The following is a 27,901-nucleotide window of genomic DNA, read 5'->3' as shown; positions in this document are numbered from 1 at the left end:
AATAGGCTATTGAGTTGGATGATCATGATCGTGTTGAGTAGCAGAGCAGGCTTGAATGGCCGAATGGCCTTCTCCTGCTCCTATTGTCTGCGTTTCTATGTTTCAAATTTGTCTTTTATTCCTGAAACTGTAACTTCAGTTTGGACCAATCCCATAATTTCCAATTTTTACTGTTTTTATCATTAGCTTTTCCATAACGGGCAGTGAGCTGGTGATGGAAGTTGATTCAATAGTAACATTCAAAAGAGAACTCAATAAGTTATTCAAGGGAAAGGAATTATTTAAGACATCAGGAAAGGCTGTCATGGGCAAGATGTCCTTTGCTTAGATTGTTTTTGTACTCAGTTAATTGAGGGCATATCCAATATCCCCTATGACTTTCCATTGCAGAAGCACTGTCATAGCAGATGTATAAATTACTCCAATGGACAGCATGCTGTTAGCATGTCAAGGAGCAGTCACAATTACTCCCCATTTCCCTTATTTTCTTGAAGATTGTGTGAGGGGTTATGAATCCATGAGTACAGGTTGCCCTCTGGTGGCCATATGTAAACCTTGAATGCAGAAGAATATGAGCATGGGGTTTTTAATCAAGTTCAAAATCCAACCACACTCACAAAACGTCTGAATGCACAAAAATTACTTCTAGAGACTAACATTTCATCTGGGAACACCATTGCTGTAACTCTTTTCTTAATAATTCACCTCGGATTCCTTGACAAGTAATTGTTGGATAATCAAATGTTGGTTTCCAACTCTTATTTTGGTTTTAGCGAGATATACAATTCACAGAATGGAAAAATAAGTTTGTAGCAGTCCACAAGAAGTGGATAAATGATACTGTCAGCATTTTCACAGATGGATCCAATGGACAGTGAAGATTATGAAATGGTAGAGCATGATATTACAACTTTTTCCCCATAAGCATAAAATGGGATTATGGAAAGTTGGATATAATACTACAGTTGGTGATACTTTAAATTCTGGATAGATGGAAAAGAATGGTTCTGATTATAAAGGACTGAATCATATTGAAGAATCAGATACTGAAACAAATCCGACTGGGTAATATAGGAACATCAGAACTTGGAAATGGAGACAGCAAGCTTGCACTACCATTCAACTAGATCATGGATGATCCACCACCTCAGAACCATTTTTTCATTTATTCCCATATTCCTTGATGTCTTCAAGAACATAAAAATAGAAGAACTGGGTGCAGGAATAGTAAATTCAGCCTCTCGATCCTGCTCCAGCATTTGGCTGATCTTATCCTGGCCTCACCTCCGCTGTCTCAATTACCCTTCAACCCATTACCAATTAAAAATCTGTTTATTTCCTCTTTAAACTGACTCAATGCCCCCACATCGACTACACTCTGGGGTAGCGAATCCCATCGATTCACAAGTAAAATTCTCCTCATCTCTGTAAAATCGAGAAATCGGTCAATCTTTGACTTGAATAAACTAGATGACTGAGTAACAGATGTAAGTATGCAAGGGGTAAAAAGCAGTTAGGGAGATAAGTTTTGTAATGGTGCAACATTTTGAGTTCCAAGGGTGGGGTAATCACCCACCCTAAACTACCCATCCGATAATTTGTTCACTTTGCTAGATGTTTAGCCCGCATAATGTGAAAGTGTATCATTGCAGTTTCACAGAGTCCTAAAGGATAATAACAAAAAAAAATTAGAAATCATACATCACAGTCCATAAGTTGCTGGGAGAGGTAAAAAACACAGGCTTTTCATGGAGTAAATGGAAAGAAAAATCTTGTAGCTCTTCAGGTAATTAAAGATTGATGCAGAGGCTACACTTACCCTAATTTATATTATCGGGTTTGCTCCTCTGAAAGTCATACAGACATACAGCTCTGGTTCTAGATTAGAGTGGTGCTGGAAAAGCACGGCATCTATTCTTGATGAAGGGCTTTTGCCCGAAATGTCAATTTTCCTGCTCCTTGGATGCTGCCCGAACTGCTGTGCCTTTCCAGCACCACTCTAATCTAGAATCTGGTTTTCAGCATCTGCAGTCATTGTTTTTACCTAGACATACAGCGCAGAAGACGCCAGTCAGCTGATCAATTCTGTGCCGGTCTATCTATCCTGGTCCCACTTTCCAGCACTAGGCCCATAAACTAGAGTGAAAGGCTTTCCATGGTTTGAGGTAATCTCATGCAAGATGTAACTTTTACTTCAATTAGATACTGAACTAGTCTCTGGTTAAAGAATGAGGGTTAAAAATTTCAACCTGTGTCTGTACCTATGTAAGTTGTAAATATAAATCATGATCCTCCAATATATCCAGTTGAAATAATTTCCTGACATAAACACAATTGAGTCTCTTCATTATTTATTGAGCTTTGATCGAATCAGACATAGTCTACTGTTCTCTAATGTTACAGACCCAATGTTTCTAACCTATCTGGATAGATTAAACTGAATCTGCTCCTTCACCCTTTACTGGGGCGGGGAGAGCTGGGGGGAAGGTAGCTGGAAATGTGGTAGGTAGATGAAGATGGGGGAGAAGGTGATAGGTAGGAGAGGAGGGTGGAGTAGATAGGTGGGTAGGAAATTGGACAAGTAGACCATTCAAGAGGATGGTATCAAGTCCTCAGTAAAGGCCTCACCTTCATCCCACTGCGTTCCTGCATCCATCAGTTCAACATGCAATGCGACATTGAACATTTCTTCCACTGCCTCTACCTCTGGGCTTATTTTTCCATCAAGACTCCCACCCACCCTTCTCGTGCCTCCAACACATCCCATCTACCTGGACACCCCATACCCAACTGCCGCCATTACACAGAACGCCTCAACTTGTCTACCCCGCTCACCTACTCCATCCTCTCACCCTTGCAATGTGCAGCCCTCTGCTCTAACCCCAACATCACCATCAGACCAGCAGGGGGGAGGCAATGGTAGTCTGGCGCTCTGACATCTATACCGCTGAAGCCAGGCGCCAACTCACGGACAACTCCTCCTACTGCCCCTTTGACCACGACCTCACCTCCCATCACCAAGCCATCATCTTCCACACCGTCCACAACCTCATCACCTCAGGGTAGCTCCCACCCACAGCCTCCAAACTCATAGTCGGTGAACCCCACACTATCCATTCCTACCTATTACCCAAAATTCACAAACCTAATGTCCAGGTCCACTCAGTGTCTCAGCCTGCTCCTGCCCCACTGAACTCATCTCTGCATACTTTGACACCGTCCTGTCCACCTTAATTCAGGAACTCCCCATCTATGTTCGGGACAGAACCCACATCCTCCATCTCCTCCATGAATTTTGTTACCCTGGCCCCCAATGCCTTACCTTCACCATGGGCATCCAATTCCTGTACACATCTATCCACTATAGCAAAGACCTCCAAGTCCTCTGTTTTTTCCTCTCATACGGAACAAACCAGTACCCTTCCAATGACACCCTCATCTGCCTGGCTGAACTGGTCCTCATGCTCAACAACTTCTCCTTCCAATCCTTCCACTTCCTCTAGACCAAAGGGGTAGCCATTGGTACACTCATGGACCCCAACTATGCCTGCCTCTTCATCAGGTACATGGAACAGTCCATTTTCCACAGCTACACCGGCACCATTCCCCATCTTTTCCTCTGCTACATCAATGACTGCATTGGCGCTACCTCATGCTCACAGGAGGAAGTTGAACAGTTCATCAACTTCACAAATATCTTCCACCCCAACCTCAATTCACCTGGACCATCCCATCTACCTCCTTCCCCTTCCTGGAACTCTCCATCTCCACTTCTTGCAACTAACTCAACATGGACATCTGCTACAAACCCACCGACTTCCACAGCTACCTGGACTACACCTCCTCCCACTCTGCTTCCTCTAAAAACGCTATCCCTCATTCCCAATTCCTCTGCCTCTGCTCCCAGGAGGACCAATTCCACCACAGAACATCCCATTTGCCTCCTTCTTCAAGGATGTCAATTTCCCCTCCTACATGGTCGACGATCCCCTCCAGTGCATCTGCATTCCAGAGAGACCATTCCCTCTACGACTCCCTTGTCAGGTCCAACCCCCGCTCCCCCCCCCATCCGCAACAAATCACCCCTCCCTTCCTGGCACCTTTCACTCCCACCGCAAGAAGTGCAAGGCCTGTGCTCACATCTCCTTCCTCACCTCCATCCAAGGCTTCAAAAGATCCTTCCACATCCAATGGAAATTTACCTGTACTTCCACACATGTAATCTACTGTATCCATTGCACCAGATGTGGTCTCCGCTACATTGCGGAGACAGGATGCCAACTTGTGGATCATTTCAAAGAAAATATCTGGAACACCCACACTAAACAACCCCACGCCCTGTGGCTGAACACTTTAACTACCCCTCCCACTCCACCAAAGAAATGCAGGTTTTGGGCCTCCTCCATCTCCAAACTTGAACCACACCAATGCCTGGAGGAAGAACACCTCATCTTTTGCCTTGGGACCCTTCAACCAGATGGGATCAAACTGGATTTCACCAGTTTCCCCATTTCCCCTCCCCCCACCTTATCCCAGGCCCAAACTTCCAACTTGGCACCGCCCTTTTAAATGGTCCTACCTGTTCATCTTCCTTCCCACCTATCCGCTCCACGCTCCTCTCCAACCTATCACTTTCACGCTCACCTTCATCTATCTATCACATTCCCAGCTACCTTCCCTCCAGTCCCACCCACCTCCCATTTATCTCTTAGCCCCCTTGGCCCGCAAGCCTCATTCCTGATGAAGGGCTTATGCCTGAAATGTCGATTCTCCTGCTCCTCAGATGCTGTCTGACCAGCTGTGCTTTTCCAGCACCACACTCTTCGACTTTTCTTTCACTCCAGGCTTCAAACCTGTTCCCTGTAGGGTACATGCATATCAAACATTATAATTGCCCATATGGTTACCTCCATACTTTCCTTGATTAAACATAATTTTCCCAACATAAATCCATACCAAAATCTGCTTGTAGAGTTTGCCTTGCTCTATAGTTCTAACATTTTCACATGGCTTTGTGTCATTCTCAAATCTGTGGATCATTCTCCCAATCCCTCTATCTAGGTGACTAATGACAGATAGTAAGTAGTAAAGGTTCTTAGCATCCACCCCTGTCAGTCACTACTCGTAACCAACCTCCAAATAGACCTAGATCATTTAACAACAGCAAAATCTTGTTCACAGGTATTTAGTCAATTCTGAATCCTGTATGACCTTTGGAACTTATAAGATGGTTCGATTTTTAACTTTCTCTATTAATTCAAAATTAAATGGAGCAGTGGAAAGGGGAAAAGGATCTCATATGTGTACTGCATCCAGAGTCAAATTCATGTGACCCAGTTACCACAGGAGTATGGGCCTAGAATGAAACCTATTTAAAGTCATGTGTAAGCTTTAATACCAGGACACGGAGGATGAGGCAGATGCCTTTCTTCATGTCCAAATATCCAGATTCTCAAGGGCATTCAGAATGAGAGTTTAGGGAAGGAGACACACAACAGGTGCTGCTACAGATAGAGGAAAAGGATTATTTTGGGGTCAATCATCAAGTGAAGTGTTGCTGAGGTTGGATTCTCAGTTCAAGAAAATAAGCATTGTGGAGAGTTAGAATCCAGTGCATTATCAAAGGACATCTTGGTTGAGTAATGCCTATTCAAGTATGCTTGGAAGATTGAGTGAAAAGCACTTTGTTTTAAAGGACACTGGAAGATGGAAGGAGTAAACAACCAGTTGAATGTCAGGAGAAATGTGAAACTTTATCTACAATGTTCTGTCTCCACTGAGAATGTGCCATTCTGTGAGGTTTACAGTGTGTGAAGATGTTAATGGGGAATAGGACAAAAGAGTAACTAGGGAGAAAATAGGGCCCTCAAAGATCAGCAAGGTGGCCTCTGTGTAGAGCAGCAGAAAATGGGGGAAATACTAAATGAGTATTTTGCATCAGTATTTACTGTGGAAAAGGATATGGACGATATAGACTGTAGGGAAATAGATGGTAACACCTTGCAAAATGTCCAAATTACAGAGAGGGATGTGCTGGATGTCTTGAAAAGCATAAAGGTGGATAAATCCCCAGGACCTGATCTGCTGTACCCTAGAACTCTGTGGGAAGCTAGTGAAGTGATTGCTGGGCCCCTTGCTGAGATATTTGTATCATCTATAGTCACAGGTGAGGTGCCGGAAGACTGGAGGTTGGCTAATGTGGTGCCACTGTTTAAGAAGGGTGGTAAGGACAAGACCAGTGAGCCTGACATTGGTGGTGGGCAAGTTGTTGGAGGGAATCCTGAGGGACAAGATGTACATGTATTTGGAAAGGTAAGGACTGATTAGGGAGAGTCAACATGGCTTTGTGCGTGGGAAATCATGTCTCACAAACTTGAATGAGTTTTTTGAGGAAGTAACAAAGAGTATTGATGATGCAGAGTGGTAGATGTGATGTATATGGATTTCAGTAAGGCATTCGACAAGGTTCCCCATGGGAGATTGATTAGCAAGGTTAGATCTCATGGACTACAGGGAGAACTAGCCATTTGGATACAGAACTGGCTCAAAGGTCGAAGACAGAGGATGGTGGTGGAGGGTAGACTGGAGGCCTGTGACCAGTGGAGTGCCACAAGGATTGGTACTGGGTCCTCTACTTTTTGTCACTTACATAAGTGATTTGGATGCAACCATAAGAGGTACAGTTAGTAAGTTTGCAGATGACACCAAAATTGGAGGTGTAGTGGACAGCAAAGAGGGTTACCTCAGATTACAACAGGATCTGGACCAGATGGGCCAATGAGCCGAGAAGTGGCAGATAGAGTTTAATTCAGATAAATGTGAAGTGCTGCATTTTGGGAAAGCAAATCTTGGCAGGATGTATACACTTAATAGCAAGGTCCTAGGGAGTGTTGCTGAACAAAGAGACCTTGGAATGCAGGTTCATAGCTCCTTGAAAGTGGAGTTGCAGATAGATAGGATAGTGAAGAAGCCATTTGGTATGGTTTCCTTTATTGTTCAGAGTATTGAATACAGGAATTGGGAGGTCATGTTGCAGTGTACAGGACATTGGTTAAGCCACTGTTGGAATACTGTGTGCAATTCTGGCCTCCTTCCTATAGGAAAGATGTTGTGAAACTTGAAAAGGTTCAGAAAAGATTTACAAGGTTGTTGCCAGGGTTGGAGGATTTGAGCTATAGGGAGAGTCTGAACAGGCTGGGGCTGTTTTCCCTGGAGCTTTGGCTGAGGGATGACCTTATAGAGGTTTACAAAATTATGATGGGCATGGATTGGGTTCGGGGAATCCAGAACTAGAGGGCATAGGTTTAGGGTGAGAGGGGAAATATATAAAAGAGTCGTAAGGGGCAATGTTTTTCACACAGAGGGTGGTACATGTATAGAATGAGCTGCCAGAGGAAGTGGTGGAGGCTGGTACAATTGCAACATTCAAGAGGCATTTGGATGGGTATATGAATAAGAAGGGTTTGGAGGGATATGGGCTGGGTGCTGGCAGGTGGGACTAGATTGGGTTGGGATATCTGGTCAGCACGGACGGGTGGACCGAAGGGTCTGTTTCCATTCTGTACATCTCTATGACTGTAGAGGCCATAGGTTTAGGCTGAGAGGGGAAAGATATAAAAGAGACCTAAGGGGCAACTTTTTCACACAGAGGGTGGTACGTGGAGGCTGATACAGTTGCAACATTTAAAAGACATCTGGATGGGTTTATGAATAGGAAGGGTTTGGAAGGATATGGGCTGGGAGCTGGCAAGTGGGACTAGATTGGGTTGGGATATTTGGTCGGCATGGACAAGTTGGACCAAAGGTCTGTTTCTATGCTGTACATCTTTATGACTCTATTTGTTCGACAGTTTAGTGAAAATATTGCTTACAAAATAATGTTGAGACTGATGTTGATTTCATTTTATTTGTTACGGTAAAAGACTTAAAAATGAAATCATGTGGTATGAATCGTTTGTTTTGACCACTGAGAAATGTGTAACTCTTTTTAAAAGTTATTAGTCTCATGGAGAATCTAACAAACCACTGCAGCAGATCCCATTTTGTAGTGTACTAGCTTGTGAGCTACCTTATCAAAGATTTTTAAAGTTCTGGTAGGCCTTAATATCCTTATCCATTAACTTGGTAATTTTTTCAAACTCTTCCATAGCAACATGGCTTTCTTTTTCACAAGTCATTTCAGAGTTCTTAGTGTCACCTTTTCCAATGAATTGGTCAAATGGAGAATCTCTTATATTACCTATGAGCATCTTACTTATTGCTGATATGAAGTGAATAGACATTTAGTCCCTTATTCCTATATTTTTAAAACCTGGAACTATAATAATATTCTTTTGGTCAGAGGAAACAAGCTATTAAACAATGACAGAAAACACTCAAAGTAGCTATTCCAGTTCCTTATAGATTCTTGAATGAATGTTATCTGGTCTGTTTAACCAATGCTAAGGTAGTATCTTTGGCTATTTTATTAATACTTTTACTGTTAGAAGCACAATCTATAGCTGTTAAATTAAGGATTGTTTTCAAAATTAATGACCAAGGCAAAATACCTATTTAACTTCTCTGCCATATCTTTCAATGTCCAGTAATCATCTCAAATAGTGTTCAGGAACACATCTCCATGTTGATCCTTTAACCAAAATAGCCAAATTTACCAGTTGACCCCCAAAAGAAATGATTAGAAAGATTTCATTTTTTGCATCTTTAACTGTAAAATTAACAATATTTTTACTCAAATAAATGTTAATTTCACTTTAATTATTCATTCCAAAACACGAGTAAAAGCAATCTCCTACAGCAGTATGCAGCTTAACAGTGCCACAATTTGTTCTTTATTCATGCAGAGTAGGTCAAAAGTCCTAACCAACAGTAGTCTTCAGCAGTAATGTGTACCTCTAAAAATCCTCTCTCTCGGTCAAGTTAACCCTAACAGTATAGTTTTCCAGAAGTTCCTGTTCAACCAGTCAATCAAAAACACTCTGGTTTATGTTTTGTCAATTCTGGGAAAACACCCAGCTCTTTAGTACCTCTGAACTATTCAGACAGATTTCCAGGATTTGACTGTTTCTCAGCCACTTCTTATACTGCCCTCCAAGAGCTGCAATCTCCTTTAATGCCTCCCCAAAAATTGACACCTTTCTGAGAATGATTTATTGATTTGTCTCACCAGAATTTCATTACTACTTCTGCACCAGTTGAAGTTCTTATGTGTCCCTTACAAATATTGCCTGGTGTGTTTCTCTCTGTGTTTCTGTGTACAATGTTTTCATATCTACATCCATATTTTTATCTTCCAGTTTCTTTGCTTATAACTTCTCTTTTTGACTTCAGCTCTCCTTTGTGTTTGGTCACACAGTCCCATACCTTAACTTCCTTCCTGTTGTACTGCTTCCAGGTCAAGAGCTGCCAGGTTGCATGGGCCAGTATTTGTCATTATTTCAAAAATTTACATTTGATCCTTTTACAACTGATGAAAACTCTTAAAAATCTTTTTGACAAGTCTCAAAAACAATTACGAGTTCCATGGACAGTTTAAAGAAATGAGTATTTTTCTGACCATATTGTTTCCTGGTCAAAGGCAACCACATTCAGGGCGTCAAATTGTGTAATTAAACCAGACAGTTACAGGCAGAAGTGAATGTGTTACTTTGTGGTACAAGCTGTCAGGGATCAGGGAAAATAAGAATTAAGCTAGGCAACCTAGAATATAGCTACAATGTGAAGGCTTTGACCTTTAGAAACATAGAGCATAGGTATCTCCAGTACCAAAGACATGCTTCGGAATTCAATTCCAGAAGCTGATGTCATCATTCCAGGAAGGATTTAATCACCACAATCATGTTACTCACATGAACAGTTCGTACAATATTTGAAACCATTGCTAGCCACTATCACATAGACCTGAATCTACAGAAAAGACTGGTTATTCAATGTTATTAACTTGTTAACTATCTAAGGAATGTCCTAACTACTGTCACCAATTTACAGTACAAACAGAAACTTATCTCAGTTATAGACAATAGATAATAGACAATAGACAATAGATAACAGGTGCAAGACTAGGCCATTCAGCCCTTCGAGCCTGCACCGCCATTCAATATGATCATAGCTGATCATTCCGAATTAGTATCCTCTTCCTGCCTTATCTCCATAACCCTTGATTCCACTATCTTTGAGAGGTCTCTCCAACTCTTTCTTAAATGAATCCAGAGACTGGGCCTCCACCGCCCTCTGGGGCAGAGCATTCCACACAGCCACCACTCTCTGGGTGAAGAATTTTCTCCTCATCTCTGTCCTAAATGGTCTACCCTGTATTTTTAAGCTGTGTCCTCTGGTTCGGCACTCACCCATCAGCGGAAACATGTTTCCTGCTGCCAGAGTGTCCAATCCTTTCATCATCTTATATTTCTCAATCAGATCCCCTCCCAGTCTTCTAAACTCAAGGGTATACAAGCCCAGTCACTTCAGTCTTTCAGTGTAAGGTAATCCCGCCATTCCAGGAATTGACCTCGTGAACCTACGCTGCACTCTCTCAATAGCCAGAATGTCTTTTCTCAAATTTGGAGACCAGAACTGCACACAGTACTTCAGGTGTGGTCTCACCAGGACCCTGTACAGCTGCAAAAGCACCTCTTTGCTTCTATACTCAATTCCTCTTGTTATGAAGGCCAGCATGCTATTAGCCTTCTTCACTACCTGCTGTACCTGCATGCTTGCCTTCATTGACTGGTGTACAAGAACACCCAGATCTCTCTGTACTGCCCCTTTACCTAAATTAATTCATTGAGGTAGTAATCTGCCTTCCTGTTCTTGCCACCAAAGTGGATAACCATACATTTATCCACATTAAACTGCATCTGCCATGCATCTGCCCACTCATCTAACTTGTCCAGGTCACCCTGTAATCTCTTAACATCCTCATCACATTTCACCCTGCCACCCACCTTTGTACCATCAGCAAATCTTCTATATCATTAACATATATTGTAAAAAGCTGCGGTCCCAGCACGGATCCCTGCAGTACCCCACTGGTCACTGCCTGCCATTCCGAAATGGAGCCATTTATTACTACCCTTTGTTTCCTATCAGCCAACCAACTTTCAATTCAAGTTAGTACTTTGCCCCCAATACCATGCACCCTAAATTTACTCACTAACCTTCTGTGTGGGACTTTATCAAAAGCTTTCTGAAAGTCCAGGTACACTACATCTACTGGATCTCCCTCGTCCATCTTCAGAGTTACATCCTCAAAAAATTCAAGAAGATTAGTCAAGCATGATTTCCCCTTCATAAATCCACGCTGACTCTTTCCTATCCTGTTACTATTATCCAGATGTGCCGTAATTTCATCCTTTATAATAGACTCCAGCATCTTTCCCACCACTGAGGTCAGACTAACAGGTCTATAATTTCCTGCTTTCTCTCTCCCACCTTTCTTAAAAAGTGGTATAACATGAGCCACCCTCCAATCCTCAGGAACCGACCCTGAATCTATCGAACACGAATTCCCGGGCCACCTCCTTCAGTACCCTGGGATGTAGACCATCAGGCCCCGGAGACTTATCAATCTTCAGACCTAACAGTCTCTCCAACATCAAATCCTGGCAAATATAGATTCCCTTAAGTTCAGGTCCTTCAGCCACTGTTACCTCAGGGAGATTGCTTGTATTTAATTGTAATTAAATAACTAAAATGCATTTAATGCTGTATTAAATATGATACATTGAGTTACATTTACCACCAAAATTAGCCACTTTCTTGAGTAACTCCATCTATTGCTCACACTTTTAGGTGAGTTGTTCTCAAACTGGGGTCCTTTCAGAATAATCTGAAAATGCTTATATTGGCTGGCTAAAAGTCACCTGAGAGACACATTCAGCACAGAGTGGTCTCAACTTGGAGTGGAACTCACTTGAAGGAGTGCTGAGAGTGACAGTAAGATTACCAGGTAAATCTACAGTTACCCAAGCTGGTAGTGGATTCCAACTGAGTTCAGACTTGTTGGAGTGGGAAGGATTGTTTTTAAATTGCATCATTTACTTAAACTCAAAGAAATATCCATCTTCTTAAAATGATTATTAAAATACTACTATTGATATGTACCACTTCCTTACTATGATTATATAGCATGACTTAGATGGGAATTCATGATTAATAATCCAATTCAAATGGGGTTCTTCAAATGAAAATGCTTGAGAAACATTGTACTACGTGATCCTGTCTATTTGCTTCTGCTAATAGTTTGTATAATCATTGTTAAAATTGTTAAAAATATATTTTTTTGTTTTGATACCCATAACTAAATAGACATGACATAACTTGCTGTTTTACATTTTCTTGATTATTTTGTAAAGAAAGGGCTCATTCTCAGTAGGGGTTTGATACAGTAAGCTTAAGTTCAATTGGAACTAGGTGATGTAAAATAGTTAAGTAGTAAATCATTGAAATAGTAGTAAGTAAAATAAGCTTAAGCAGTGTTCACAATTGAATGCAGGAGGGAGGTAAACCCTATATGGTCCCTTTGTGAAAAGTTAAGGTGAAGAAGCCAGTGGCTAAAATAGCATATGTTTTGCTTAATGCACTGTTTCAGCTAAGCATTGAATGAACTAATGAAGTCGAAGTTCATTCAGAGTGTGGCACAACTATCATTGTGAGGTAGTTTGATGCCAGATAGGTTACACCTGCTGCAGCCTTTACAATGTAGTCCACAATATCATAGCAAGAGCAGGTTCCAGAAGGGCTAGGTGTAAGTAGGGCATTTGTTAGGCAAGTTTCCATATAGCTAAGATTCAGCATCCCAAGGGGCTCAACAGACCATGATAATGTGTCAAATGCAATAGGCAACGTTCTTATAAGATAGCTACGTAAAGTCGAAGTGTGTGGGGCTGGAAAAGCACAGCCAGTCAGGCAGCATCCAAGGAGCAGGAGAGTCAATGTTTCGAGCATAAGCCCTTCATCAGGAATCGTCAACTCTGATGCTTGAAATGTTGACTCTCCTGCTCCTCGGATGCTGCCTGACTGGCTGTGCTTTTCCAGCACCACACTCTCTGACTCTATCACCAGCATCCGCAATCATCACTTTCTCCTAGATACATAAAGTGAAGAGATATGACAAAAATCAAGCAATTTTATCTACAACATTACTTATTGGATTATATCTTGCTAGTCATAGCAGACTGTTATAATAGCATAAATTGCATATTCTAAGAAGATTATAGGAGAGCACAACAAACATTTTGTTTCCCCACAGAAAGCTGAAATTTGAACAAGAATGGAAATTGCTTTTTTGGGATAAATATAAATACCCCAGTTGAAACATGTTTACATTATGGCTACCCAGTGCCAAACATGCATTTGTCCCCACCAATACCACCCGCAGTATATATAATTATCTTCACAACAATTACGCAGCAGAATGCTACAGTGTCAGGGAATCTGAAATAATAACAGAAAATGCTAGAAACACTTCAGATCTGGCAGCTTATGTGGAGACAGAATGTGCCAAGGCTTTAGGCTGGTGACCTTACATCAGAACTCAGATCCATGGGTTCCAGGTTCTGACCAAAGATGACTGACCTGAACCATTAACACAGTGCAAAATCACCACTCTCACTTACGTGAACTCTAACGCCCATTGTTGTGACATTATTCAGATTGAATAGAATAGAACACTTTTAGCTTGGACAATGCTGTGATGAAATCGACACGGGATAGTTCTGGCACTTTGCCCTTCCCATCAGCTGGACAGAGTCAGTTTGAAATGACTTTATCAAAAGGCAGAGCAGCAGTTTGGGACTGATCCACTCAGTTAAATTGACACAGACAATGAAAGACGATTAGAAAAAAAAAAGTAATGGAAATAGACATTTTTTCTAATATGCATTTGATTGAATAGTGAATTATGTGACATGTTTTCACTCACCTGGATACTACCAGTGGAAGAATTAACATTTTTAGCATCCTCATCAACAGCTCACCGGGGAACTGGAAATACTTGATTTCCTAAAAAGTCAAATATATATAACGAGGAACTGGATCTATTAAAAACTGGTAATACATTTACAAGATGGACTGAAGACAATCTTATTACAGAAATACATTTTGAAATGAAATATCAGCAAATCTGGGTAGCATATAGAAATATCATGACATGTTCAGTACTGTTTTTTAATTGCTTTTGCAATTCCTTGTGGAAACTGAGAAAAGCAGCTAAAAAGTTTCCAAGTACAGTAATTAGCTTTTTTTCTATCTTAATGCTGTGTGACATATTTAACTACTAAGTAATCAAGGCAAATCATGATGGAAGTGTAAATTATTGGTTAAAACAAAAACAGCTCCATTTCTAATTATCAGCCGCACAAATCTTCTCAAAACTGGCTAGTACACGTGATCACTGAGAGTCCTGGTCAAATCCTGATAGAATTGCCCACCTGTTCGGAGAGGTGCCTTGTCCGAAGAAAAAATCCCAGGGAGCACCCGATAATAACCGACAGCACCGAAAGAATGAGCAGACCATTCCTTTTAAAGACGCCCTTGATCTGAATGGAGACTGCTGTAAATGCTCCGGCCATTGTGCCCAGTTTGCTGGCTCAGGGGGAAACCACTAGTCCATGTGGATGGCGATGGAGCTGTGAATGCTCGCTGACAGGAGCTCAGCTCACTGACCTTAACCGTACACACAACACAGCACCCCTGATCTCCAAGCTCAACTTCGTCAGATAGAAAGCATGAACCAGCTGCCAATGTTATCCCACACGGATGTTTCTGATCCTATTATCAGAGAGTTCATTAAGTATCAAATACGATTGCTGAATACTAAGGCTTCGGTTCTGCCAGCACTCCGCATATCGGAGTAAAGCATTGGAAACGATTCCGGAGAAAATGTAAAAATATAAACTAAAAACACCCGACAATATTTATTTATTTTTAATAAGTGTCTCCTGCGGTAGCTTTGCCTGCGGATCAGTCCATAGCAAGATATCGTAAACCAAAAATGTTAATTTTAAGTTTGAAATAGTGAAATGAGAAGGAAGAGGGGTGGGGTTTACCCAACAAGTGTAGTAGAAACTTGGGGACAGGGAGGCAAAATGAGGAATAGTGGAAAAAGGCAGGGCGAATTCTGTTCTTATGTAAAAGAGGATTATATATATATATATATATATATGATAGTGCTGACGAATTTGTGAAAGACGTAAAGGGCAGTTTTCGGTAGCGAAATCCAAGAGCTTGTCAAATGGAAAATTTTGAATGGATTTAAAAATGAATGATTCTACAAATGGAGGGATCAGTAACAGTGAGGCATTTATTGCATTCAGGATTAGTTCTAAAAGCCTACATGGGAGCTTACATCAATGTTGTACATGCAGCATGGAATCTTGTGCCTTATGTTTCTATTATTATATTTAAGCGAGAACTGTTATCAACAACCAAAACATTCGCGAATACCGGACACAGTAAGGAAAGGGGATTATTGCAGATAGCTTTAAAGAAAAACTGGGATTGGTGGAGGTAAGATGTAACAAATAGACTCCTTCTAGACTGGAATGACTGCCCGCTCTCCCACCTGCCCCCATAGAGACTGCACCCTTCAAAACTGACCTCTGTCCACATTGCAACTGATTCCTTATTTAGTCCACATTCTGCCCAACGGCCCACAGAACATCAATCTCATTGAATAACGAGTTTTTAGCGGTTAGAGTCATCGAGATATACAGCACAAGAACAGACCCTTTGGTCCAACAATGGACCAGCCCACCTCATCAATGCATAAGACAAAGCTGGAGTATTTACATATATGTTTATCCAGAGGTGGTATCTGGATGATGTATCTGAGTCTTCTAATGTAATCCCCAAAATCACAGATGCCAATCTTCAGCCAAATCGATTCAACCCACATGATATAAAGAAGCAGCTGTATGTGGAAAAGGCTTTGGGCCCTCACAACATTCCAACAATCTGGTCCATGCCGACCAGATATCCTAAACCAGTCTAGTCCCATTTGCCAGCACTTGGCCCATATCCTTCTAATCCCTTCCTTTTCATGTACGCAGCCAGATGTCTTTTAAATGTAATTGTACCAGCCTCCACCACTTCCTCTGGCTGCTCACCCCTAAACCTATGCCCTCTAGTTCTGGACTCCCTCACCCCAAGGAAAATATCTTGTCTATTTACTCTATCCATGTCCCTCATGATTTTATAAACCTCTATAAGGTCACTCTTCAGCCTCTGACCCTCCAGGGAAAACAGCCCCAGCCTATTCAACCTCTCCCCGTAGCTCAAACCCTCCAAGCCTGGCAACATTCTTGTAAGCCTTTTCTGAACCATTTCAGGTTTCACAGCATCCTTTGAACAGGAAAATACACAGCAAAGATTAGACAACCCACATCCACCAACTTAGATAAATTCAAGCAGATTGCTGAGAACAACTTTATTGTCCTGAAACTATGCCAAGGTTTCCTAAGAACCTCAATCTCAGAAATAGCAAATGCCTAGAAGAGTATGTATAGAAATGTATCAATGTTATAAATATAGAAAGGTAGCTATTTCAAAAAGAGACTGGAGGGGACATGAGAAAACACTGATGGGTAACATTGAGGAAAAACCAAAGTCACAGTCTATATGTGGAACTGGAAGACCTAACTAAATATTAATTTAGTAATTTGTATTTTTATTCACTGGAGAGAAGGATGATATAGGTTGAGTACCAGGAAGAGGATTTGAACAAACTATCACTGAGGGAGAAGAGGTACTTGAAATTTCAGCAGGCTTGGAAGCGAATGAATTCCCAAGCCCAGATGAGATGCATCCCAGCCTGCTGTGGGGAGGCAAGGGAGGATTGCAGGGGCTCTGACTTTAACTTTCAAGCCTTCCCTGGTTACAAGTGGACATTATGTATCATTATTCAAGAAGGGTAGGAGGAATAAACCAGGAAATTACAGGCCCATGACAACATCAATGATGGGAAATTATTGGAAAGAGTTAATCTCCACTTGGTGGGGCATGGATTAATCAAGAGTAGGATACACGGCTTTGTTAAGGAGAAATCATGTCTAAAAAATTTGATTTTTCAAGGAGGTAAATAAGTGGTTAAATGGAGGTAGTGCAGTTACTGTAATTCACATGGACATTTGCACAGTTTTTGACAAGGTCTCACATGGCTAGCTGGTTAAGAAGCTAAGAGCCCATGGATTCCATAATAATTTGGCAAATTGAATCCATAATTGGCTTACTGGCAGGAAGCAGAAGATGATGGTCTAAGAATTATTTTTTGTGACTGGAAGCCTGTGTTTAGGTGCATATTATAGGGTATGGTACTGGGACCCTTGCTGTTTGTAGTGTACACTAATGATATAGATGTGAATGTAGGATGCTTGATCAGTAAGTTTGCAGGTCTCCTGAAAATTGGTGGTGGTCTAAATAGCAAGGAGGAAAGCTTAAGATGACAAGATAATGTAGACGGGCTGGTCAGATGAGCTAAACAATGGTAAATTTATCTAATTCTGAAAAATGTGAAGTGATGCATTTTTGGAGGACTAACAAGGCAAGGGGGTACACATTAAATGGATCCTAGGTCCTTAGGAAATACATAAGATCAGAGGGACCATGATATACATGTCCACAGATCCTTGAAGGTAGACAGGTTATTTAAAAAGTATACTGGATTGACGGTGGGTTTGAAGCAGGTGTCTGTGTTGAGTTGGTCATGGGAATGGAGACAGAGAGGTCCAGGAAGGGGAGGGAGGTGTCCGAAATGGTCCAGGTGAACTTGAGGTCATGATGGAAGGCGGTCGTCCCGGACTCTCTGTTTCCATTTCCAGCAACCGACTTAACATGGATATCTACTTCAAACCGCTGACTCCCACAGCTACCTGGACCACACTTTCTCCCATGCTGCCTCCTGTAAAGACCCTATCCCTTACTCCCAAATCAACTGCCTCCACTGCATCTGGTCCTGGGAGGAACAATTCCACTCCAGAACGTCCCAGATGACCTCCTGCTTCAAGGATCGCAATTTCCCCTGCCACATGGTCAACAACGTCCTCCAATGCATCTCCTCCACTTTCCACACCTCTGCCTTTGAACTTCACCCTCCCAACAAAAAACATTCTCCTTGTTGCTAGATGATTAATCCGCAGACCTAGTCAATGTTTCATGAGTCCAGTTTGATTCCCGCCACTGCCGAATTTGAATTCAATTTTTAAAATCTGGACTTAAGAGTCTAAGGATGACCATGAACCCACTGTCAATTGTCAGAAAAACCCATTTGGTTCACTAATGTCTTTTAGGGAGGGAAACTGCCTTCCTTGCCTGATCTGGATTACATGTGACTCTAGCAATGTGGTTGACTCTTAACTACCCTCAGGGCACTTGGAAGGAGACAAAGCCTTCACCCCATAAATAAAATCATTCTCTCTACTCTCATTTATTTACCTTCTCTCCTCCTCACTCTCCTTGCATTTCTCCCATGACCTTCTTTACACACCTAATGGTTTAGAGGGGAACCTATGTGTGCTAATGTGTTAAAAATAACCATCAATCAGAAATCGGAATTGACAGAAAGTATCACAGACCAAAGCCCCAATGCTGACTAGAATATGACTCGCTTATACCCAAAATGTCAATTCTCCTGCTCCTCAGATGCTGCCTGACCTGCTGTGCTTTTCCAGCAACACACTTTTTGAATCTAGCAACAATACCACTAGGCTGTTGCCATCCTTAGAATGAGAATGGAGAGAGATTGAACATCTCTCACATTGAGAGTGGAGAGGATGTGAATGAGTGGAGAGAGAATGAATGATAATGGAAAAAAAGATGATTAAATAAATGAGAGTGACCGAATGAATGAAAGTGGGGACAGTGAGTGAATGAGGGGGGAGAGAGAAAATGAATAAGCGGGAGGAGAGCAAATGAGTGAGAATAGAGACAATGAATGATTAAAAGTGGGGATAGTGATGAATTAAGAATGGAGAGAGGAATGAATGCGAGTTTGGAAGAAAGACAAATGAATGAATGAGTGGCACAGAATCAATAAATGAGAAAAGGGAGGGTGAATGAATAAAAGTGCAGTATGAATGGGTAAAGGGAATGAATGGATGAGAACAGGGAGGGGGATTCAGCCACAATGACTCCCAGATTTTATCATATTCAAATGTGTAACTTCCTTCTCAACCTTGCTCCAATTCTGTCATTGTGTCCTCACTTCCTTTGGTGGGGATTATGGGATGTGCAGTGGGCGGAAGTGGAATCTGTTTCGGGTGAGAGGGAGGGTGTTGCCAGGGACCGGGTGTTCGTGGATCTCCGGTCACTATGGCTGTACTGAGGCTGCCTTCCAGAGTCAGCAGGCAGCTCCCCCTGCCCCCGACCCTGACCCGGAGCCGGAGCACCTCCAGCTCCGAGCTGGACTATCTGCACAAGAGCATTGTGCCCACCGACCACTTCCAGAGGAGCCTGCCGCGGTGAGTGTCAGGCTGCAGCCTCCTGCTGCTCACTGGGTGAGAGGGCAGCCGCAGCCAGCGACCCTGGCAGCAAGGCGGCTGGGATTTGAATGGGGCAACAACAGACGCTCCTGGAGAAACTCAGCAGGTCTGAGCATCTGTGGCAGAGAGAAAGCAGAGTTAACGTTTCGGGTGCCATGATTCAGCTTTTGCCTGTTTCTGGTTTCCAGCAGCCGCAGGTGTTTGTTTGTTTGGGCGGATTGTTTGCCTCCTGAACCATCCCGGTGTTTATCTGAGGAAGGGTCACTGGACTCGAAGCAATGACACTGTCTTTCTCCCCGCAGAGTTCCTCCAGCACTTGCTGTTTTTGTTTTGTTTGTTTCAGATCACTGGTATCCGACTTCTCAGGAAGGGCTACTGGACCCGAAACGTTAACTCCGATTTCTTTTCACAGATGCTGCCAGATCTGCTGGGCTTTTCAAGCAACTTCTGGTTTTGGTTCCGCAGCTCTTTGTTTATAACATCGGTAAAGAGTTGCGTTCGACAGTGTATGTTACGGGTGGGGATAATTATTGGTGCTTTTCTTGCGAAGTTGCTGATATAACTTCAGTCTGTCACTCCTGTGATCAGTGTTGTTAAAATGTAAGGTGTTGGGTGGCTATACACATGAAATTCTTAGAAATATTTATTGTACTTGTCAGTTTTTTTTCACATTGTGAATTTAGACTCTTACTGCTAGTCTGTCTTCTAACTTTTTTGTTTTTTCTTGAAATCCTAAGATTACCGATTCCAAAATTGCAGGACACAATGCAACGTTACCTGACTGCACAGAAGCCACTTTTAGATAATGACCAGTATAAGTAAGTAAACGGAGAGCTTAGTGTGGTGTGTTGTGCCAATATTTGTTTGTTTTTCCTGTTACTTAGCTATGTAGTCGAATCATTACTGTCTTTGAATTAAATACTAAGTCATAACAATGTATCCTATCCAGCCCAGAAGGATGATTAACTTGGAGCAGAGATTATTTATAATTTAAAATCTAACAATTGAAATATAATAGCAAATATTGTTCATCTGTAATTAGCTATATATGCGCATAGTACCTTTTGAATTTGACACTATTGTACTTTGCAATTATAAGTGTGTTTTCCAGCATTGTCAATTCAATCGTGTTGTGGAATACACTGTGTTGTGAAATGCAGGTTACATTTCTTGAACTGTTACAGTCAGGTCGTGCTGAACAGAGATGAGATTTCTTTCTGCAGGAGGTGAGAAACTCTGATCATTGAAATTCCCAGCACCTTCACTGTCACATCTGCAGGGTGTCTTTAGAATATGACGAGGGGAAAAAAGAACTTGGATTTATATAGCTGTTTATGACTTCCAGTTGTCTCAAAGCACTTTATAGTCAGTGAAACTAGGTCACTATTGTAGGAAATTAGGGAGCCAATATGTGCTAAGTAGACACTTTCTGAGCAATTTGATAACAATCAATAAAATCCCTTTTTGGTGATTTTGGCTGAGAGGATCAGTGTGGATTTGTTGTGCCAAAGGGCCTGTTTCCACACTTAGGGATTCTAATTCTTAAAAAAAGAGCAGCACTGAGGTCAGCATGTTGCCCCAAAATGGCAATTAGACATAAACAGAAAAATGAGGGTGTAAATGTGAAGGAACACATTCATTTCTCTTTTTAATTAACTAATTTTCCCAACTTTTCTGTTTTAATTGTGCAGTCTTGTGTTCTAGTAGATCATTCACAACCCAGTTTAATGTAAATAGACACCAGCAATTTGCCTTTGAAAGTTCATGAAAGGATTCAAACCCGTTTATTTTTTAGCCATATCAATCTCTGAATCCAAACTTCTGTCTGATGTTATGACTTGCAAAACATGGCAATTAACTAGTCTGGCCAAATTAAATACTTAATCTCCCTTTAAACTGCATTTACTGCTTGTCACAACTTCACATTCTGTGGTTTTTTTTTACATAACGTAGGAGAACTAAACAGTTGGCTGAGGATTTTGAAAAGGGGATTGGTAAACAGTTGCACGAAGAACTTGTGGCCCAAGACAAAAGAAATAAACACACCAGCTTCATTTCAGGTGAGATTCACTTCCTGATTTGATTTGCTAGACTGAGGTTTAAAAAAATCTAAAGTCCACCCAACTCCACTGTCTGCACATAGAGGGGTTCTGGTTGTTCTTGTTCAGAAAGAAGTTGCCATGTATAAATATTTGGTTTTGTAAAGCAATGCAGATCATCCTTTTAATAACTACATTTATTTTTTTTTAGATTAGATTACTTACAGTGTGCAAACAGGCCCTTCGGCCCAACAAGTCCACACCGACCCGCCGAAGCGCAACCCACCCATACCCCTACATTTGCCCATAGTGTTAGGTAAGGGGTAATTTAGCATGGCCAATACACCTGACCCGCACATCTTTGGTGCTGCGGGAGGAAACCCACGCAGACACGGGGAGAACATGCAAACTCCACACAGTTAGTCGCCTGAGTCGGGAATTGAACCTGTGTCTCAGGCGCTGTGAGGCAACAGTGCTAACCACTGTGCCACCGTGCCGCCCATCTAATCCCACCTGCCTGTGCAAAATTACACGAATCATTACAGCTATTGTATAAATGACCCAATAATATTTTGGAATATAGCAATGAGAAAATTGTGGCACTGAGTCGCGTTGATAAAAGATCTAAGTTTGATCTTTGGTCTGTTGCCCTTCTGAATGGAGGCACCACAATTGGCTCCAGCATCCCTGGCATAGAATAGAGGGTGGTTTGCCATGATTCATTACATCTGAGCATTCAGTATTTCTTAATGGAAACAGTTTATATGGGCATTGAATGAGGGCAAGATCAAGTATGATATCTGTTGATTTAACCTCGTGCCAGGATTGTGCAGGAGAGTAACTGTTTTGGTGAGTCACTGAAGGACCTGCAATGCTTATGGAACAGTATAGTGATAATAGTTAGTATCTACAGGAAAAGGATGATAAAAATTGGATAACCAATAATAAATTAATGATGGAATATGTTAATCTATATATGCGTAATGCAAGCTATTGTCAGTGTTTTGAGAATCTTTTCTCTCCTTCCGTTTCTTTAGGACCATGGTTTGATATGTACCTCACTGCACGTGAACCAGTTGTCTTAAATCATAATCCCTTTATGTCTTTCAATTCTGATCCAAATTCTGCAAACAATGATCAGGTTATTAGAGCGACCAACATGACTGTGTCTGCACTGCGTTTCATGAAGACTTTTCGAGCTGGCTTGTTGGAACCTGAAATCTTTCATCTTAATCCTGCTAAAAGTGATACATCTTATTTTAAGAACATCATTCGATTTGTTCCTGCCTCTCTTTCATGGTATGGAGCCTACATGGTTAATGCCTACCCACTTGATATGTCTCAGTACTACAGACTATTCAATTCTACTCGTATTCCCAGACCAGGTAGAGATGAGCTGTTTACAGATGAGAGTGCCAAGCACTTGCTGGTGATGAGAAATGGACATTTCTACACATTTGACGTTATCGATAGAGATGGAAGAATCACAAAAGCTTCTGAAATCCAAGCTCATTTCAAATATATTTTGTCTGATCCGAGGCCCCCTCCTGAATTTTGTCTTGGATATCTGACAAGTGAAAATAGAGATACTTGGACCTCAATGAGACTGAGGCTGTTGGAGGCTGGGAATACAGAGACGCTGAAGAAAATAGATACAGCCGTCTTCTGTATTTGCCTTGATGATATCACTGTGAAGGACCACCTGCAGCTCTCTCATAACATGCTTTATGGAAATGGCTTCAACCGCTGGTATGACAAATCCTTCAGCATTATATTAACCAAAGATGGTCATGCAGCTGTGAATTTTGAACATTCATGGGGTGATGGTGTGGCCGTACTGCGTTTAATGAATGAAATTTTCAAGGACACAACTGAGAGACCTGCAGTTTCAGCCACTACCTTACCTGCAACAGTTGACTCCTCTCAGTCTGTGCAGAAGCTCGAGTTTAAATTTGATGATTTTCTAAAATCAGGTATTTCGAGTGCCAAGGAAAAATTTGATAACACAGTGAGCACCTTAACTTTTGATGCACTGGAGTTCAAAAATGGTGGGAAGGTATTCCTGAAAAAACAAAATGTCAGCCCCGATGCAGTTGCACAACTCTCTTTTCAGATGGCTTTTTTGAGACAGTATGGAAAAACGGTTGCCACCTATGAGTCTTGTAGCACTGCAGCGTTTAAACATGGCCGGACAGAAACAATTCGCCCTGCCACCATTTATACGAAGAAATGCAGTGAAGCATTTGTGAAGGAGTCATCAAAACACAGCATTTCAGACTTGCGGGCGATGATCAACGAGTGCTCAAAGTATCATGGACAGCTGACTAAAGAGGCTGCCATGGGTAAGTCCAGGCATTCAATGGGTCCTATCACTTGCTTTGATTGGATTGGTTAATAGTTTTGCCTAGTATTCTTCCCAACTTTGAAGGTGTTGACTCTTTGCAGGGTTTTGCTGTTTATCTCGATCACTATCGACATTCAAATGTCTGGGCTATTCAATAATGGTTTAGCATCACACTCGACAAATTTTCTCCATTATTTTCTGACATGCACCTTCCCTAGAATTTCTCTGCAGTAAGGGTGGAAGGACCTTTGGCCTGTTGCTACTGTTCTGGTTCTTTGAAATAGCTAACCATTAGTTCCTTTCCTCTTTAATTATTGATTCTCTTTTACAATAGGATTCACAGAATTGTTGCAGCAGAAATCTAATTTTGTTCGTTCAGTTCTATTTTCAGACTTGTGTAATTTTCATAACTATAGTAGTGAAGTAATTTTCTGATGAAGAGGTACATTTCTCACCTCTTCCTAATTTAGATTTAAGAGGGAAAAATGGTAGTATAGTATATTAATTTTGTCACTGTCAGGAAAAAAAATTTAAATAGCAACTTTCAGCATTTCCCATGTTATTTGGAGTCATCACACGATATCTTTTGCCACCTTGGTGATAACCATTTTTGGGGAATTTTAGTAATGTTTTACAGTTGGGTGCTGTTTCTGCTAACTTCCTATTTGTCCAGTGCTGTTAAAGCTGCAATCTCAGATTGTTGTGAACAAATAATGTTCTTTGACTAGCATATAATACCATTGTTCACTTTTATTTTCCAAAATGTCCCTAATCTTATGACAGACCTCACCAGTATTAATGCAATAGAGGACCTAGAAATCTGAGTCCTTTCTTTGCAGAATTTAATTCTGTAGAAGGGCATCCCTGCATTAAGGGCTCTTTTAGAGTTTGTGAAGATATTTAACATATCCAATGTACAAGTTAACATCCATGCTATCCTCTGCATCAACAATAATGTGTGAACCCTATTTAGTGTTTTAAGCTGAGAATCTATTTTGTGGACATCACCACCTAATTTTCTCAAAGGCTTAACAATTACCTGCTTTCCGTGAATCAGTTGGATACCATGTTCCTAAGCCTTGCATAAAAACAAAATGCAGTGTTTAATTTTGTACTCTAGATTCTAAGGGTTTCAGTTTTCAAATGTATTTAGTATTTATCAGACATCAGTAACTATTTATTATTTCTTTCTTCAGGTCAGGGATTTGACCGGCATTTGTTTGCTCTGCGATACCTAGCAAAATCTAAAGGAATATCTTTACCAGAACTATTCCAAGACCCATCATATATTCAAATCAACCATAATATTCTTTCTACTAGCACTCTCAGCAGTCCTGCAGTCCAATTAGGGGGTTTCGCACCAGTCGTTCCTGATGGTTTTGGTGTTGGTTATGGTGTTCATGATCACTGGATAGGATGCAACCTATCCAGCTATCCGGCCCGAGATCCTAAAGAATTCTTAAAATGTTTAAACAAAAGCCTGAACGACATTTTTGGTGTGTTAGAAGGACAACCTGTCAGCAGCTGAGGTACATGAACTGAGTGGCTAGACATGAATCTGAATATAATGACTGTACTCTGCAATTGTAGAATGTGCATTTATAAAGCATATTGTTGATCGGTATATTCTAGAAGAAAATGATAATTGAATCAACAGTCAGTAATTGAGGGTGAGACAATGTTGTGTATTTGCAAATCTCTATTCTACTCAGGATGGCTCACATTACCAGTGACCCAGGTTCAATTCCACCCTTGGGAAACTGGCTGTGGAGAATTTGTACACTTGCCCTGTTCCTGCATGGGTTTCCTTTGGTTTTCTCCCACAGACCAACGGTTTGCAGGTTAAGTAGACTGGCCACGTTAAATTGACCAAAGTGTCCAGGAATGTGCAGGCTAGGTGGGCTAGCCATGAAAGTGCAGGGTTACAGGGATAGGGTTGGGTCTCTGATACTATTTAGAGGTTTGGTGTGGACTCGATGGGCTGAATGGCCTGCTTCCACGCTGTCGAGATTCTATGAATCTGGGTCACACAGGACTCTAAGTGCAAGTCTCCTTACATCGCTGCCTACAAAATGAGTGTGGGTCCAAACTAATTAAGTGCTTAATGATAATGACTGGAAATATAACACTGATGCACGGGCTATTTGGTGTAGTGGTATATCCCTACCTCTGGCCCAGGAGGCCCTGGTTCAAAACCCTCCTGTTCCAGAGGTTTAAAATAAAAATACTTCCATCAGTGATACAATAGTGATGCTTTCTTGGAGAAGAAGAAAATTGTTGGGCATTTTTAAAATGTCTTTTTCATAAGTGTTGCATCTGATTTAAAAGCACTAGAAATTGTGTTTAATCCTGAATACCCAAATCTCTAGCCTTGTTAAGCACAAAATTTAGTTATTATAATTTTATGATCTGGTTCTTGACCAATAAATTTATTTGATTACTGTGACAAGTTGATAACCACTCTTTCAATGTTATACAGCTAAAAATACTGATTTAGCCACAACCTATGAACATCTCATACATCCTTGACTACACTTCAAATCTTGGTCACAAGTCTTAAAAGAATACCAAAGTATATTATTGCTAGTTCATATCAAATATAAATTTTAACTTTAATAGTTTTTCACTACCACCACCCCTATATCCTTTTTTTTTGTCAACACAATCTTACAGTGGATGTGTTCAGGAGTTTTGGCCAAGTCTTTTCTAAACATTTCTTTTCGGAGCTTACATTACATTTTAAGCATTCTATGGTTCTAATATTGGGATGTAATACTTCCCATGAAACATCATTTGTTTTTAATATTTCAATGCATCAAATTTGGGGACAATCAAACAGTTACCAAGCATTCAGATGTGATGTGTTTAATTATGCGCTCTCAATGCAATTTGAGTACTTTGCACTGTGTTCATTGTATATTTGGATCAGCAGTAGTAACATAACTGAACTTTGTAATACTCAGTGCTAAATAACTGCCGTGTTTCAAAGTTATGTTGAATAACATTGGACTAATTTTGGCCATCTGGACTAATTATATTGCATTAATGCGTTTTCAAATGAAACCAAAAATAAACTTTAGTTGGTTAACACTTATATTGAAATTGTTTGCTTCTCTCAATCTGAAGTTATTTTCTGCATTTTGTTTTGATGGGACTCATGTCATAAACTATTGGAAAAATATTTACCAGGAATTTAACAGGCCTAATTCAAGACTTGGTACATAAGGTTTTACTGGAAATCCTATTCATTCAAGTAAATCCAAGTTAGCATGTTTAAGTAACTTAATTGAATTTTTGAAGAAATAATAGACTGGGTTGATGAGGTTAATGGAGCTGATGTAGGCTTCCAAAAGACATTTGATAAAATGTCATAACAAGCTGGTCAACCCCAATCAAAATGTAAAGGCCGTAGAATAGCAGGAACACTAGCAGTGAGGATCCAAAGTTGGCTGTGTGAGAGGAAGGTAGTATTGGTGAATGCTTGTTATTTTTGGTCTGAAGGAAAAGCAGTTGGGGCAATCCCCAGGGATTGGTGTTAAAAATCACTTTCTTGATCTACGTTAACTACATGATGACTTCATCTTCATCAAGCTACCTGTTGCAGGTGCATCTCCCATAACAGTATTGGTAGGAGTGACTACCACATCGAGTAAAAAATGAGGTCTGCAGATGCTGGAGATCACAGCTGCAAATGTGTTGCTGGTCAAAGCACAGCAGGCCAGGCAGCATCTCAGGAATAGAGAATTCGACGTTTCGAGCATAAGCCCTTATTCCTGATGAAGGGCTTATGCTCGAAATGTCGAATTCTCTATTCCTGAGATGCTGCCTGGCCTGCTGTGCTTTGACCAGCAACACATTTGCAGCTGACTACCACATCGACCTTGTGGGAACAAGTTCCATCGTATTGTGGATATCCTCCGTGTTAAGTGACACTGCTACTGTGCCAACTGGGATAGATGTGGAAATAGAAACATTGCAGACATGCAGTTTTGTGTTAATGGACCAGTAGCAGCAGAATTGTAACCAACTGTTTAGCTGAATGG

At 41.1% G+C, this 27,901-nt stretch overlaps 2 protein-coding genes across 2 annotated transcripts in view; one reads left to right on the top strand and one right to left on the bottom strand.

Annotated features, from left to right (window-relative positions):
• slc1a7a (solute carrier family 1 member 7a) overlaps nt 1-14,570 on the bottom strand; it is a 73,972-nt gene extending 59,402 nt beyond the window's left edge. The window contains exons 1-2 of the mRNA XM_060829578.1: nt 14,430-14,570; nt 13,922-14,001 (exon numbers count right to left, since the gene is read on the bottom strand). Coding sequence (XP_060685561.1) covers nt 13,922-14,001; nt 14,430-14,570 — 221 coding nt within the window. The remainder of the gene's footprint in view (nt 1-13,921; nt 14,002-14,429) is intronic.
• A 4,672-nt stretch (nt 14,571-19,242) lies between these two features.
• Nucleotides 19,243-26,924, top strand: cpt2 (carnitine palmitoyltransferase 2). The gene is made up of 5 exons (XM_060830414.1): nt 19,243-19,454; nt 20,213-20,293; nt 21,429-21,535; nt 22,552-23,856; nt 25,055-26,924. Exons 1-5 carry the CDS (start codon nt 19,306-19,308, stop codon nt 25,384-25,386), a joined length of 1,974 nt encoding a protein of 657 aa, XP_060686397.1. The 5' UTR covers nt 19,243-19,305; the 3' UTR covers nt 25,387-26,924.
• The last annotated feature ends 977 nt before the right edge of the window (nt 26,925-27,901 follow it).

Source organism: Hemiscyllium ocellatum, chromosome 9 (genome assembly GCF_020745735.1).
Source record: "Hemiscyllium ocellatum isolate sHemOce1 chromosome 9, sHemOce1.pat.X.cur, whole genome shotgun sequence".
Classification (NCBI taxonomy): domain Eukaryota; kingdom Metazoa; phylum Chordata; class Chondrichthyes; order Orectolobiformes; family Hemiscylliidae; genus Hemiscyllium; species Hemiscyllium ocellatum.
This window is presented reverse-complemented; position numbering and strand designations above follow the sequence as displayed.